Genomic DNA, 14,265 nt, shown 5'->3' with positions numbered 1-14,265 from the left:
CAATCCAACATTTCCTGGGGCGAAAATGTGCAATGTGTTTTTCTTACTCCATTATGTTTTATCCAGTGTTCTACATCTGTTATGTATTTACCATCTCAATGGGTCTTCGGAAAAATCAGAGCAGTAACCTTACTATCAGTATAAATGAGTTTCCACACTGTATTTCACCAGAAGTCCTCAGCTATAAAACAACTGTATACAAATGGTGGTGGACACATACAAAGGAACGCTACTGAACAATAAAAAGTAGTCAGCTATCGTTCCATAGTACAACATGGATGCACCTTAACATAACCATGCTGAATGAAAAAACCTAACGTGATACTACAGACTGTATGACTCGACATAAATCTCTAGAAAATGCAAACTCATCTGCGGTGATGGAAAACAGATCATCAGTTACCTGAGGAGGGAATGTGTGTGGGCAACTGGAGGAAAGGATTACAAAGGGGTGTGAGGACACTCTTGGGGGTAATGGAGATGCTCCATATCCTGGTGTGATGTTGGTTTCACAGGTACAGACACATGTTAAATTATACAACTTTCAATATGTACAGTTTATGTAAATTATACCTCCATAAAGCTGTTTTATATATATATATATATGTTTTGTATATAATATACGTATTTTATATATAAACATATATTTTATATATAATATACACCTTATATATTTTTATGCATTCAGGTACTTTAAAATCTCATCAGGGACTTCCCTGGTGGCACAGTGGTTAAGAATCCGCCTGCCACTGCAGGAGACACAGGTTCAAGCCCTGGTCAGGGAAGATCCCACGTGCCGCGGAGCAACTAAGCCCGTGTGCCACAACTACTGAGGCTGCACTCTAAAGCCTGCGCGCCACAACTACTGATGCCCACGAGCCACAATTACTGACGCCCACGTGCCACAATTACTGACGCCCACGTGCCACAACTAATGAGCCTGCGCACCTAGAGCTTGTGATCCCAACAAGAGAAGCCGCTGCAATGCGAAGCCCGTGCACCGCAACGAAGAGTAGCCCCCGCTCGCTACAACCAGAGAAAAGCCTGTGCACACAGCAACGAAGACCCAACACAGCCAAAAATAAAATAAAATACATTTAAAAACAAAAAAAATCTCATCAGAACTGCAAAAGCAAAGTGCTAGATAGTCTTGACTATCTGATTATATATCTCAGTGAAGAGAAAATCCAAACCAGCATTAAGCCTTTTTCAGAGTTTCAAAATGAGGATTTAACTAAAGTTTTGTTGTTTTTGTTTTTTAAAATGTATCAGATTACTATTCAGACACACAACCAATTGTTTTATCTACTGGGAGCTCAGGCCTAATATTTATTTTTGTACTTTTGAAGGTATGGACCGATGATTAAGGAAAATAAAACAGAATTTTCCTTTTTATAGCCACCTTCAAATTGCCATTTTGTGTAAAATAACACAAAACGTCAAAGATGTAGATGAACATTTTAGACATATGACGAAGAATGACTCCTCACCGGGATGGTTATTTCCCACCGTCGATTCTGCTAAGAAGGGCTTAGAGGGCACTGTGCAAATTGGTTCAGGAAACAAGCCATAAATGGTATTTCTGCCTTCCCTCCCTCCTGAACCGTCAGTGAGCAGGGGATCTGGGTTACATCTTGCTAGTTGTTTTCTGCAGTGATGCAACAGAACGACTCCCAAATACCTTGAGAGTGGCCAGAAGATGATGCAACATCTTCTGGCACAACTTCTGTTCTTCCCAACATCATGTTGGGATGAGAACAGGCACATCGTTTATCACGACGGAGCCAGGGCCCTGACGCTGCACCGTGGTCCTGGAAAGCTGCCGCCCGAGCAGACAGCAGCTGGGGAATCTCCAAGGTGGGCCACCTGATGTATAAACCAGGCCTGAGCACCATCAGGGCCACGGCCGGCCTAGAGATTCTGTAATGTTCAAAATATCCAGAAAGGCTCGCGATGCCTCCCTGCGCAAGGCCGTCATCCCCCCAGCATGTGAGAGCTCTTGGGATTGAAACCAATGAGAGCCAGAGAATCACTTTATTGGTGAAAAGATCTCTAGTGAAGGGCTGGATTGTGAAACTCGTCCCCGCCCTGAGCTCTGTTGCAACCACCACCACAGCTTTCGGGCTCCGCTTTCAAGATCCACGGAAAAGCTTCAGTTAGCAGAACACAAGTGGCATTTTCACCACCATGGTTTAGGGAAAAAAAAAAAAAAGTCTAGGTCCTTCTGTCACAATCCTTTAACAGCATGCAGGCTGGGCAGATGCAGGGAAGCAGCTTTCAGCAAGAGGGAAATCTCTAGTACCTCGTAATGGATTGTGAGCAAATCTCAGAAAAGATAATCTAGTAAGCCCACACATTCGGCAGACCCTAATGATCACAAACGTGGATAAAGATGGGAGAGGTCAGGGAAAAGCTGAGAAGTCTCACGGCAAAGTCCCTTACATCGGAAGATCAGCTTGAGAAGACTTCATCTAAACGACTTGTCTCAAATTTCTTTGAACCAAATGCTCAGCAAAATACACTGTCCTGAAAGGCTGATGCTGCAAAGAATAACTTTTAGGCGTATTCATTAATCTTCTAATATTTTTTTAGGTGGGAAAAAAAAAAAAAGAGCAGCTGGGTCCTGACACACCCAGAAAAGTTTGCTTCCACAGCATTTTCAAACCAGGAATTTGGTTAGTTTGAAACCTCCCTACTTTTTTTCAGCACCCATCACCACTTTAAAACAGGAAGGAAAGAAGAAAACTTATTGGTGAACTTCGTTTTAATCATTTCATTATTTTTTCTCCAGTGTGAACTGCTGTCATACTGAAAACTACGCTGTTCCTCTCTTGATCCTCGCAGGAAAATCGTTCCTCGGGCAAAGTCACGCTCATGTCGTTTTATCAAGTGGGTCATTGTTATTTTTAAGTCCAGAAAACTGCTTCATCAAGCACAGAAGCAGTTAATTCTGAGTAGTGAAACAGTCATGTAACCAACAATAAATCAGAACATTTGAGTGACAGTCTGGAAGTAATCTGAACACTGGCAGTCTGTCAGTTTTAGGTTTTAAAAAACAGTATGTAAAACACTGGATAACTGTCATACACAGTACCTGCCTCATTATTCATACTCAGTAAACATGAATAACATCTTAATGTTCCCAGCACAAGGAAGAGGAGTTTTTCCAAGAGCAAAGAATTAAAACAGCGTGTTCTTGGCTGGATGCAAGATGGCCTGGGCCTCAGCAAAGGCATCCTTGAACATCCAGCTGACCTCACTCTACGGCCCTGCCATGGACACCCAAACACCTGCAGAACCAGGAACCAAGGTTCCCACGGCAACCAGAGCACTTATTTAAATCGACCATAACCACTTACGTGCTTTCCCCAAAGAAACTCTACGGCTGGCTTTGCTTCCAAAACAACCTCTGAGTTTAACTTCACATTGAAAAGTCGATTTCAATCATTTAATTTTCTTAATTATTATCTTGGGTCACTGAATGTATTTATTTCATTCTTAAGCACCTCAGCCGTTCTCTAACTTGGCAGGAAAGTCAAAGCCTTCAAGGCGGAGACCACTGGAGAAGCAACAAATCCAAACAGCGAGAACAAGGAATGTTCGTTACACATGGCTGGTGAGCGTACCTTACAGCTCTGTCACCTCGCCCGTAATGTAGAGATGCGGAAAACACACCTCAGAGAGGCTGAGTGACTAGCCTGAAGTCACACAGCTCCACAGTGGTAGAGGTCAGGCCAGAAGCCGCATTTTCCATCTCCTCTTCCAGACACATTGGCCACACCAGCCAGCCTTGAGGGACTATCTCAGGGGACACCTGCCCCCTGAACTTCCCCCACCACCTCCCCTTTTCTCTCTGTCTCAGAACTTTAATTCAGTGACCAAGTGCCAAAATGGTGGACTCACAGATCGTTGGAGGAAGACCAGATAATGGGAATAACACGAGGTTTCACAAAGACAAACTCTTTTCCTTAAGGCCATAACCGCTATGTGAATCCTATTCATTCTTCTCCAAGATAAGAAAGGTAGAAAGTATAGCCCATAAGCATAAAGTTCTTTTTCCAAGACCTCAATCTCTGCCCTACCTAATCTCCTGGCTGAGCTTGTGATGAGAATAAAATAAAATAATGAACATGAAAATGTTCTGGAAACACCAAAGCGCTCTACAGACACAGCATCTTATCTACTGGGACCCTAGGAAGAGGGAAGTAGCAAAAAAAGCAAAAGAGCAAAGCAACTTGAAAGGAAGGTCTGGGGAGCCCAGGGAAGCAGAAAAGGCTGGTAAGGACAGGGACCCAAAGAGGGGGAGGCAGCAGGGCCCTGAGCAGCTCTAGGCGCCTCTGTGCAGGTGCTCCTTCCCCAGGGCTTGATTTGGGGTCCCTCGGTACCAAGGAGCAAGGCTCGTCACAGCCAACAAATCGCAAGATGTTGGCTAAAAAACAGAAGGAAGAAACACTCTCTCAAAGCTATACACACAAAAGGCACATCTTGAATGGAGAGGAATTCTATTTCTGGAGACATAAAAAACGTAGAATTGGCTCTAGAAGATGTAAGCCCTCATTTTTTCCCCCTAGTCTCAAGTGTTTTTCTCTTTTTAAGCTTTTCCTGGCTGAGACTGCTCCCTAATAGAAAATGTTTCTTCCAAATGAATGACCATCTGCTCCCCCTAGAATCTAAGGATTAGAGGAGTTTTGGAAACTCGGCACTCAGAGCTCACACCTGCTGCAAATTCACAAATTCTCCCTCTGTGTTATCACAGCAGCACAGGCTCCTCGAGTGGGCCTCACCCAGCTCCCCTGCCTGACTGATGAGATTTTTTTTTTTTTTTTTTAAGAGCTATTAGGAAAAATTTCACCAAGATGCTACACACCCAAGAAAGGGGGTGGGGGCTGGGCTGGGTGGATGCTGATGAACCCCAGTGAGTTTGCAGTATCAGAGGGAAGTGAATACAGGGGAATAACCCTGCCTTACATTTGGGGTCCTCCATGTTCTTACCAGTGAGGCAGCTGCTCTGCACACTGGACGCCCCCAAACGCCTCAAATACTAACAGCAGTCAGCTGGCCCAAGCTGAGTGGGAGGTTTGGAACTATCTGGAATTACAGCCATGAGGCATGAATGATGCATGAAAGGAACAATGCCTAGTCCAGGAAGGAGAAGAAAGACAGTGCTGTTTTCCACCAGCGGTGCATCCAAGCATGGCCAGCCCACATGGAGGGGGGCTCTAAGGGAGCTTAGGCCCTCCCCTCCCCTCCCATCACCCCAGGGCTGTCAGTGCCACAGCATCACACATGGTCACTTGCACACACACATCCCCTCGGGCCACTCCTCACAGGGTGTGGGTTTAGACAGCAAGGAGGTGCAGGGGTGTGGGGTGGGAAGAACCTAAAGCTTAGAAATAACAGACCTGGATTTGGGTCCAGGCTCTGCTACTTCCTGACTACATGACCTCCTGTAAAATGGGGATAAAGCCCCAAGGTTGCTGTAAAGATGGAAGATAATGAACATAAAGGGGCTCATCATGTTACGAGGATGTGCTCTGGGGAGAGATTCTCACCAAGTCAGCCCTGGACACTGTATCAAGCCTCCCAAGAACATCAACCTGCCCAATTCCCACCCCACAGAAAGAATTCTAAGTCGCCCAGATCCCCATGTCTCCCCAAACATGTCCCTAAAACCAGCCCATGACCAAGACAGACCCTCTCCATGCTCAGGTGCCGCTACGGAGACCCCAGACTCAGGTGTGGATCCCCAGGGACCATCCCAAGTGCTACATGGTGGGTGGGTGGGGGCAGTGTGGCAGTGACAGTCTACCAAGTGGGCGGAACTGCCAGAGGTTTTTTTTTTTTTTTTTTTTTTAAACAATGAATCAGAAAAACTCTTCAATGAGATGAAATTTTAAAAGATTTATGCCTTTCTTTTTTTTTTTTTTTTTTTTTTTGCGGTATGCGGGCCTCTCACTGTTGTGGCGTCTCCCGTTGCGGAGCACAGGCTCCGGACGCGCAGGCTCAGCGGCCATGGCTCACGGGCTTAGTTGCTCCGCGGCATGTGGGATCTTCCCGGACCAGGGCACGAACCCGTGTCTCCTGCATCGGCAGGCGGATTCTCAACCACTGCGCCACCAGGGAAGCCCCGTAGAAAGAATGTAACAATTTTTTTTTTTTTTTTTTTTTTTTTTTTTTTTTTTTTTTGTGGTATGCGGGCCTCACTGTTGTGGCCTCTCCCGTTGCGGAGCACAGGCTCCGGACGCGCAGGCTCAGCGGCCATGGCTCACGGGCCCAGCTGCTCCGCGGCATGTGGGATCTTCCCGGACCGGGGCACGAACCCGTGTCCCCTGCATCGGCAGGCGGATTCTCAGCCACTGCGCCACCAGGGAAGCCCTATGCCTTTCTTAACGTGGAAGCGTAAGGTGAAACAATGATCTCAGAGGGAGAAAAAAATCCTTAGACCCATCTTAAGAATTAGGAGTAAATGGTAAATCACGACCAACTTTATGCTACTTTAGAATCTACAGCAGCTGCCCTTCCTCCTCAGAAGATAATTATCACCAGATAATTCCCCTTATCTTCTCTTCAGGTCCGATCAGCCACCCTCAGGAATTAGCTGAGGGAAGACAATCCTTGGGGATCCAGACCGCTCCTCACATCTAGTGCGCAAGAGACACAGACCGACAGAGAGAGCCCTAATTTTAAATTCCTAGTGACAGAAAAGTCTTCATAAGAATTAAGAATCCTCTGCACACAAGAGTGGTATCGCTACCTCACAAGCATCAGGACACGAGCTTTGAATGGTTTTTCCGGAAGCATACTTTTACCTCCATCCCCCGGTGACGAGTTTCAAGGTGGTGGCTCAGCCGGGGGGCACAGGTGTGGCTTCCCCAATGTCTCAAGCTCCACCACTCCAGCCTCCCTAAGAGCATCCTTTAAACAACCAGCCTAACAACCCAAACAAAGAAAGCAAATCCGCCAGTGTTTTCATAACATAAGAAACTGCACAGCATGGTGGACAGTGTGAAAAACGATGTGGTCCACTGCATCCTCACAAATGACCCCCGGGAAAGAGAGTGAAGCACACGGGCGTGAACACACGTGCACATGCTTGCACACAGACCAACGGTGCTTACTCACTTTTTTTTTTTTTTTTTTTTTTTTTTTGCGGTACGCGGGCCTCTCACTGCTGTGGCCTCTCCCGTTGCTGCAGAGCACAGGCTCCGGATGCGCAGGCCCAGCCGCCATGGCTCTCGGGCCCAGCTGCCCCGCGGCATGTGGGATCTTCCCGGACCGGGGCACGAACCCGCGTCCCCTGCATCGGCAGGCGGACTCTCAACCACTGCGCCACCAGGGAAGCCCCACTCACTCACTTTTATATGGGAATTGCCTTCCATGAAAGAAGGTGGAAATATTCCTAGTAGTTGAGTAGTGTGCTAGCGACAGAAGGCACACACTCAGACACACACACATACACACACTCTCTCTCTCTGTGTCTTGTCTGTCTCTCTCTATTGTTACAGGGACAGAGGCCGGTCCACAAAGGCCAGGTTTGGAGGCAGCTCTGCCACTTACCTGTCATGCGACCACAGGAAAGGCAGGGAACGTCTTGCCTTGTTTATTCATTGGTAAAATGGGGACAGTGGTATTCATCTTGAAGGGATGTTGCAAGAATTAAACTAACGTATGGAATGAACAGCCCTAACACAGTGCCTGACACACAGAAGGTTCTTTACAGCTTCAGTAAAGTGATTACTCAAAATGTCCACAGATCACACAGAAACCCTCTCTGCTCCCAGTTTCACATGACGACACCCAAATTCACAGTCTGGAATCTAAGTCTCTCCATATATGCAAACGGAGCATCGTCTAAACCTTCTGGAAGCATACCCGTGCTGGGTCCCCACAGCCCATGGCGGCTGAGTGCCCAACGCCTCGCCAGGCTCGGAATTTCTCCTCTTGCTGCAGGACTTCCCCCATCGAACCCCTCGTTTCCCTGACGATTTCCCCTCAGTCTCAGAGCATATTCAGTCTCTCGCTTTGGTTTTTTCACTTGTCTTAATACATGCCGAGTTTTCTAATTCTTCACCTGCTCAACTCCTTTTTTCCACCAAAACCTTTGCAACACATTTGATTCCTGGTCAAGGGGTTTCCTCACGACCCACACCCTGAATCTCACACAAGTTACAAGGCCTATACCCCCCACTGACCTGAAATTGTCTCCTTCTGCATAAGCAAATCTTCCTGCTGCCTAAAAGCCCTGGCCTTTCTGGACCCCTCAGCCTTCTGGGCTTCTCCTCCCGGGGTCTGTAAGATGGAGCTCCCTCCTCTGAAGTCGTGGCTTTGCTCTCTTTCCTCTCCTGGCTTCTCTTCCTCCGTTCCCTCCACCGCCCCTAACAATTCAGCTCTGCTCCGACTCTGTGAAGTTCTCACGGGCTCCTACCTGCTCCTCCCAGACACTCGACTGTCACCAGCGGCTAAACTTCACTCCTCACTCAAGCGTCTTGCCAGCCTCCATGCCTGCACGTCCCACACCCGGGAAGGATCCCTCAGCAACTCCAGGCTGTTTCCCAAGAACCTTCACTTCCACAGGTCTCAGGTTCTAAGGATCAAATAATGAAAACCTGACAACACCTGTGAATTGAGAGGAGTTACTCAGGCTCCTGGACTCATCAGAAACACCTGGGAAATTCCGTGTTGAATGCCCCTTCCAACTAGAGACACAGGCAGTATGACGGCACTGCGCCCTCTGACAGGTTATACAACTCAATGTGACGGACAGCAATTCAATTTCGAACTCATGCTCTGCGTACAGCAAGTGGGGAATCTCTTCTAAGTTTCTGTTTGTTTTGTTGGGAAGGGGGGTTGTTTGTTTGTTTTTGCTTAACAGGAATTATCCCTTCTCCATTTCAGTTCTCACCCCAGCCCATGTGAAATGATCCAGGGACCACTACCACCTTATAGGCCTGAAGGCTCATCCACTGCCTTCTGGAAAAAGGTTTCCTGCAGCACAAGTTCCAGTCTGTCCCTCTGCTTTGCCAAGGACAGATCCTCCTGCTGGCTATTCTTTGCTGTAAAGACAACTGTGCTCTAAGACAAACAGTTTATTCTTGGGCGAAAACAATTAATTTCAGCCTCACATGCGTTCCCCAACAGCCATTGATTCACATCAGCTCATCCTCTGATATCTGGCTTACACAAAAACACAAAGACCTGCCAGATGACAACTGAATGAACGTGATATATGTAACAAAATCTGTACTCTGCTGCTTCGCTTCCTCTTTTTTTTTTTTTTTTTTTTTTTTTTAAGACAGTGAAACCTTTATAAGGAAAAAGATTCTTCCCCTGGTCTTTAAGGACCATTCTCTCCTGACAACCACTTAGCTGAATCCCCCAAATCTAACTTGAAAAAACAACAATCGCACACTTTCAAGCAAGTTGTTCATGGGGACTTTAGAAATCTACAACACCTACAACTGAAGAGGTCAGTTTTATGGGGACATTTGGACAAAACTCGCCTGTTCTAGAACACTGTCTAGAGCAAACCTCTCAGCTAATCCTACATGTAAGTTTTTAGCAGTATACATTTTGGAATCTTCTCTGTGCCCCAGAACACACAATATGGATCTAATTAGGTCCAGCTGCCTTATGTTAGTAATAAAATTGAAAGAAAAAGAGAGGGAGAGAAGTGGGGGTCGGTGGCTTTGTTCGTCCCCTCCTATGCCCGGCGATCGCCAGGCGAGTGCATCCTCAACGCTGACTCCAGGCAACACACGCTCCTTAAATACCCCAGCGAGCCTGGTACCCTGCTCAGCGCTCAAACTTTTCAGCTGCTGAGTTTTTCACCCGCTGGAAGAGATTTACTGAGCGGCTGGAGCCCCGCGCTCTGACCCCACCCCCGCGGACCCGGCGCGCCCCGCCCGCCCCTCGGCTCCCGGGACTTACACGAGCGCGGACGGACAGGGCATCTGGTTCCAGGCACAGTTGTACTGAGCCTGAATAAAACTCTCACTTCCTTCCAGCACCGAGCAGCTCACGTTCTTGTTCACGATGTAGGCGCACCAGTTCCTGGGGTGGAGAGAGAAGGAGAAGGGCACGGTATAAACCGGGAGAACAATGAGGCTGGGGGAGAGGGGACGAGCCGACCCGGCGGCTGACCGCGCGAGGGTCGGGGAGCCCGTCGTCCCCGCGGAGGCGGGAGCACGACCAGCAGATTTTCGGACGGTGCGCGGGTGCGTCTTTGGAGAGAGTGCACCTTTATCCCACAAAAGACAGACGGGAAGAGCCCCCACGGTCCCAGGGGGCCCAGTAATTCCCGGGGGGGGGGGAGTTTCCTGATCGCCCTGCTCTGCGGGACACTCCCCGCGCCCCACGGCCCCGGAGGCAGCACTGCTGGAGGCGAGGGCGAGGTTGCCCGGGACACCCCGCGCCGGCCACGGAGCGCGCGGCCACCGCGGAAGAGGCGCCGCCCCGGCAGCCCGAGGGGAACCCCGGCTGCGGCTCCTCGCCTCGGCAGGGCGGCTTCGGGGCCGGCGGCCGGTCAGGGAAGGGCAGGAGGGGGCGCACGGCTCTGGGCCGTCCTGGGGCAAAGAGAGGCCGCGCACTTACTTGTTCCTGGCGCTGTGCCGCGCGGGGTGCCTGGGCTGAGGGCCGGCGTGGCACAGCCCTGCGCCTCCCAGGGCCAGCAGCACCAGCGCCCAGAGCCAGGGCGCGCGGGGTCGGGGCCGTGTCCGCTGCCACATTCTGTGCGCTGCGGGCGCGACCCGCCGGCCGGATCCGGAGCGCGGGTCGGGCGAGCGCCGGGAGGCTGCGGGCTGCCCGGGCGCGGCCGAAGGCAGGAGGTTCGGGCGCTGCGCGGCGCCCCCACCCGCGCTCCGCGGCCGCCCCCTGCGGCTTCTCGCTCCCACTTCTCCTTTTCCGCCCCGTGCGCCCGCGCTTCTCCCCCTCAGTGACGCACAGGTCCCCCCGGGTGCCGCCCTCTTTATTTCACTTCCCTCTCCGGAACGTGACTCTCGCTCCGCCACGTCTGTCTCCAGTCTTCTTGCTTCTCGGCAGGGGGTTGGGGGGGTGAAAGGGCTGTAGGGTTTGGGAGAAGGGTCTCTGTTACAGAATTTCCAATTACTCATTCCTTTGGTCTCATCCCAGGAGCGGGGCAACTCCGCCTCCCACCTTCCAGCAGGCGCGCCCGGCCCCTCGGGAAGGGCCGCCGTCAGCGAGTCTGGCGGTCCACAGGTCGGGCCTGGGTGCCGGCTTCCCAGGGCGAAGGAGGAACATCTTTATCAGTCCTTTATCGGACTTGGATTTCCTCCTCTGGCAAGACGCAGCCATTCCTCCACATTTGAACTTGAGAGTTTAGGGGAAATGAACGTAGGTCCCCTTCTCTTTCTTTCCCTTACGCATCCATTAAATAGTTTCTAAGTCAACGTACGGGGCAGCAGGGGACACTGGAAGCCACAGCCCCACAACTTCCCAGCAGATTCTGAAGCACAGCATCAGGCTCTAGTATACAGATCATCTCGCAGCCTCTGCTTCTGATGTCCTATTTCTGAACTTTCTTTTTCTATCAATATTAAAGACATTTACTCCACAACAATCGCCTTTGCTTCTAAACAGTTCAGACACTGCTGGACATTTGTCTTTTCATTTGCTTGCATATTTTCTGCCTATTTTGGGGGGCAGTTTTCAATCCTGTTATTTAATATGATTACATAATGAGCCATAATTATAATTTACCATAGATCTTAAATTTTCCTTTAAAAATACTGCTTAATGGCTGAATAATATTCCATTTTATTTCTGCCTATTTTTGAGTTACACTAATCTCTACCAATTTCTTTTGGGGATGAAGCGACTCTGCAGAAGAATGTTACACAAGATCCCCACCGGAGTGTTGTTGTGTTCTTGGGGTGAGGAGAGAACTCTATATTGATATTTGAGGTAACTTACTGTATCTAATGAACCGGAGTGGGGTTATTTGTAGACTGCATAGATTAACTGCAATACCTGTGAGTTGACGGGATACTGTTGGCTGTGAACTGTGATGTGGACCATAACACTTTGCTATGTTCCCTACTGTAACTAGATGAAACTAGTGTTCCATTTTACTTGATATGCTTTGATGATGTTGTAGGGCCTTTTGTTTTTTTTGTTTGTTTTGGGGTTTTTTTTTTGCGGTACGCGGGCCTCTCACTGCTGTAGCCTCTCCCACTGCGGAGCACAGGCTCCGGATGCGCAGGTCCAGCGGCCATGGCTCACGGGACCAGCCGCTCCGCGGCATGTGGGATCTTCCCGGACCGGGGCACGAACCCATGTCCCCTGCATCGGCAGGTGGAATCTTAACCACTGTGCCACCAGGGAAGCCCTGTAGGGCCTTTTGATTGGCAAATAGAAGAAAATTCCCTAAGTAGAAACTTCACAAGAGCCAAGCAGAAAAATATACCATGTAAGGACATAGTCTGTCCATGAACTCTCTAAATGAAAGATCATGCAAATAATGGACTGAGGTCATCCCAGCCTTCGAAAGAGCCACCCTGAGGGGGAAGTAACAGAAAAGGATAAAAAGCTGTCTTGCATAACCCGATCTCTATCTTTCTGTGTGGCTTCCCTATCCTTCCCATCGTAACACCATTTTTGTCCATGAAGTGTCATAGGGAAGAAGCAGAGCACAGACATGAAGGAGAGGGACAGAAGGGAAAAAGTGGAGGAAACACACAAGTTGTGTATGTCTATAGCTGACAGCTAACAAACCACAACTTCTCTTAAATACAGGTAATTCTCAAACTTGGGAGTGAGTCAGACTGATCAAATCACATCTAGTTTTTTCATTGACTCAAAGTTATACCAGGAAGCTGTCTTCCAGTCCAAGACTTGGAGGACCAACTTTTTGTTGAGATGACCACGACACCAAATTTAATCAGTAAATAAATGTTATTCTGAGCATCTGTTACATGCGAGGCACCTTGCAAAAATAGTAAGTCATGGGTGAGTGAACATGGACTGAGGGCGGCTCTGTGTTTACAGAGCTCCCAGGCCTTCCTGTGCAACGAACCGTGTGACGTTTCCGATGTGCAGTCAGATAAGTTAGACAATATTTGTCCCATGCGTCTCTCTAGACACATCTCCCCGGGTACCCACTGTGGGACTGCTCTGGGAAGATGGAAGACTTGAGGCCAAGATCTCAAAAGACCCTTTTCTTTTTCTCTTCTCTAGCCAGAGGAAGGGACCCTTCAGACTCAGGAAACAGAGAGCCTTCCAGAAGAAGCAAAGCAGGAGATGCTTCCTGAGGAGGGAGTGGAAGCACCTCAAGAAACAGTCTAACTGGGCAGATCATCTGGTCCCAGTCATAAGCAATAAAGTGGAAATGATTGGCAGAATGCTGCCAGTGTGAATTCTTTATAAGCCACCCACTTCCTCAGATAAGCACTTGAAAGCTGTCAGTTTCCTGTAACAATCCAAAGTAATTTCTTTCTCTTTTAAAACAAACATGCCCCATAGTGATTTATATTCTTGATTGTGTCACCAACTTACTGAACCGAACTTGGGTCTGCTCGCCCAATGAGCAGCAAAGCCAATCTACTGATACCGGGTTGTGGTGAAGGAAAATACAGCATTTATTGCAGGTCACCAAGCAAGGAAAACAGGCAGCTCATGCTCAAAAGACCCGAACTCCCCTTTGGCTTTCAGGGAAGGGTTTTAAAGCCAACATCTGGGGTGAGGGTCGCAGGGTGTGTGATCAGCTCGTGGACTTTCTTTTGATTGGTTGGTGGGGAGGTAACAGAGTGATGCGGCCGGAACCTTAAGCATCAGTCCTCTGGTTCCACGTGCGTATGGTCAGCATCCTCCACCTGGGTTGGCGGGGGGGGGGGGGGGGGGGGGGGGGGGTGTCTTAGTTCCTGCAGAACAACTCAAAAAAATGTGTCAGATTGTTGTGTACATCCCTTGAGGAGGAACTAGGACTCTGTTTTATCGCTCAACTATTGTTTAAGCTACCATTACTTTTCTTGCTTGACTGCTTTTCCTTTGTTTCTGAATTCCCTCACTTCTCTAATTAGTAACTGCTTGAGTCTGCTCTTTGGAACACAGGCAAGGCCTGAGAGACTAAAGCCTTTTTCTCTACAAAGAAGAAACAGGGAACACAGAGGGTCTTTTGTACCCAGGGAGGAATCACAGGGTCCTGCTAGGTTTCAATCTCCACTTTTCTTTTTTTAATAAATTTTATTTATTTATTTATTTATTTTTGGCTGTGTTGGGTCTTCGTTGCTGGGCGCGGGCTTTCTCTAGTTG

General features: G+C 48.8%; 1 protein-coding gene across 2 annotated transcripts in view; it reads right to left on the bottom strand.

The window, feature by feature from the left end:
- The window catches only part of EMILIN2 (elastin microfibril interfacer 2), a 52,472-nt gene extending 41,443 nt beyond the window's left edge, over nt 1-11,029 (bottom strand). Inside the window, exons 1-2 of one of the 2 annotated variants that reach the window (XM_059039404.2) lie at nt 10,591-11,029; nt 9,928-10,050 (exon numbers count right to left, since the gene is read on the bottom strand). In XM_059039404.2, the coding sequence (XP_058895387.1) occupies nt 9,928-10,050; nt 10,591-10,724 (257 nt within the window). In that variant the 5' untranslated portion in view covers nt 10,725-11,029. The remainder of the gene's footprint in view (nt 1-9,927; nt 10,051-10,590) is intronic. The other variant, XM_067015754.1, reaches the window with a different exon arrangement.
- Nucleotides 11,030-14,265: the final 3,236 nt, after the last annotated feature.

This window comes from Kogia breviceps, chromosome 15 (assembly GCF_026419965.1).
Source record: "Kogia breviceps isolate mKogBre1 chromosome 15, mKogBre1 haplotype 1, whole genome shotgun sequence".
Taxonomy (NCBI): domain Eukaryota; kingdom Metazoa; phylum Chordata; class Mammalia; order Artiodactyla; family Physeteridae; genus Kogia; species Kogia breviceps.
Note: the sequence above shows the minus strand (reverse complement) of the source record. Positions and strands in the feature narration are given on the sequence as shown.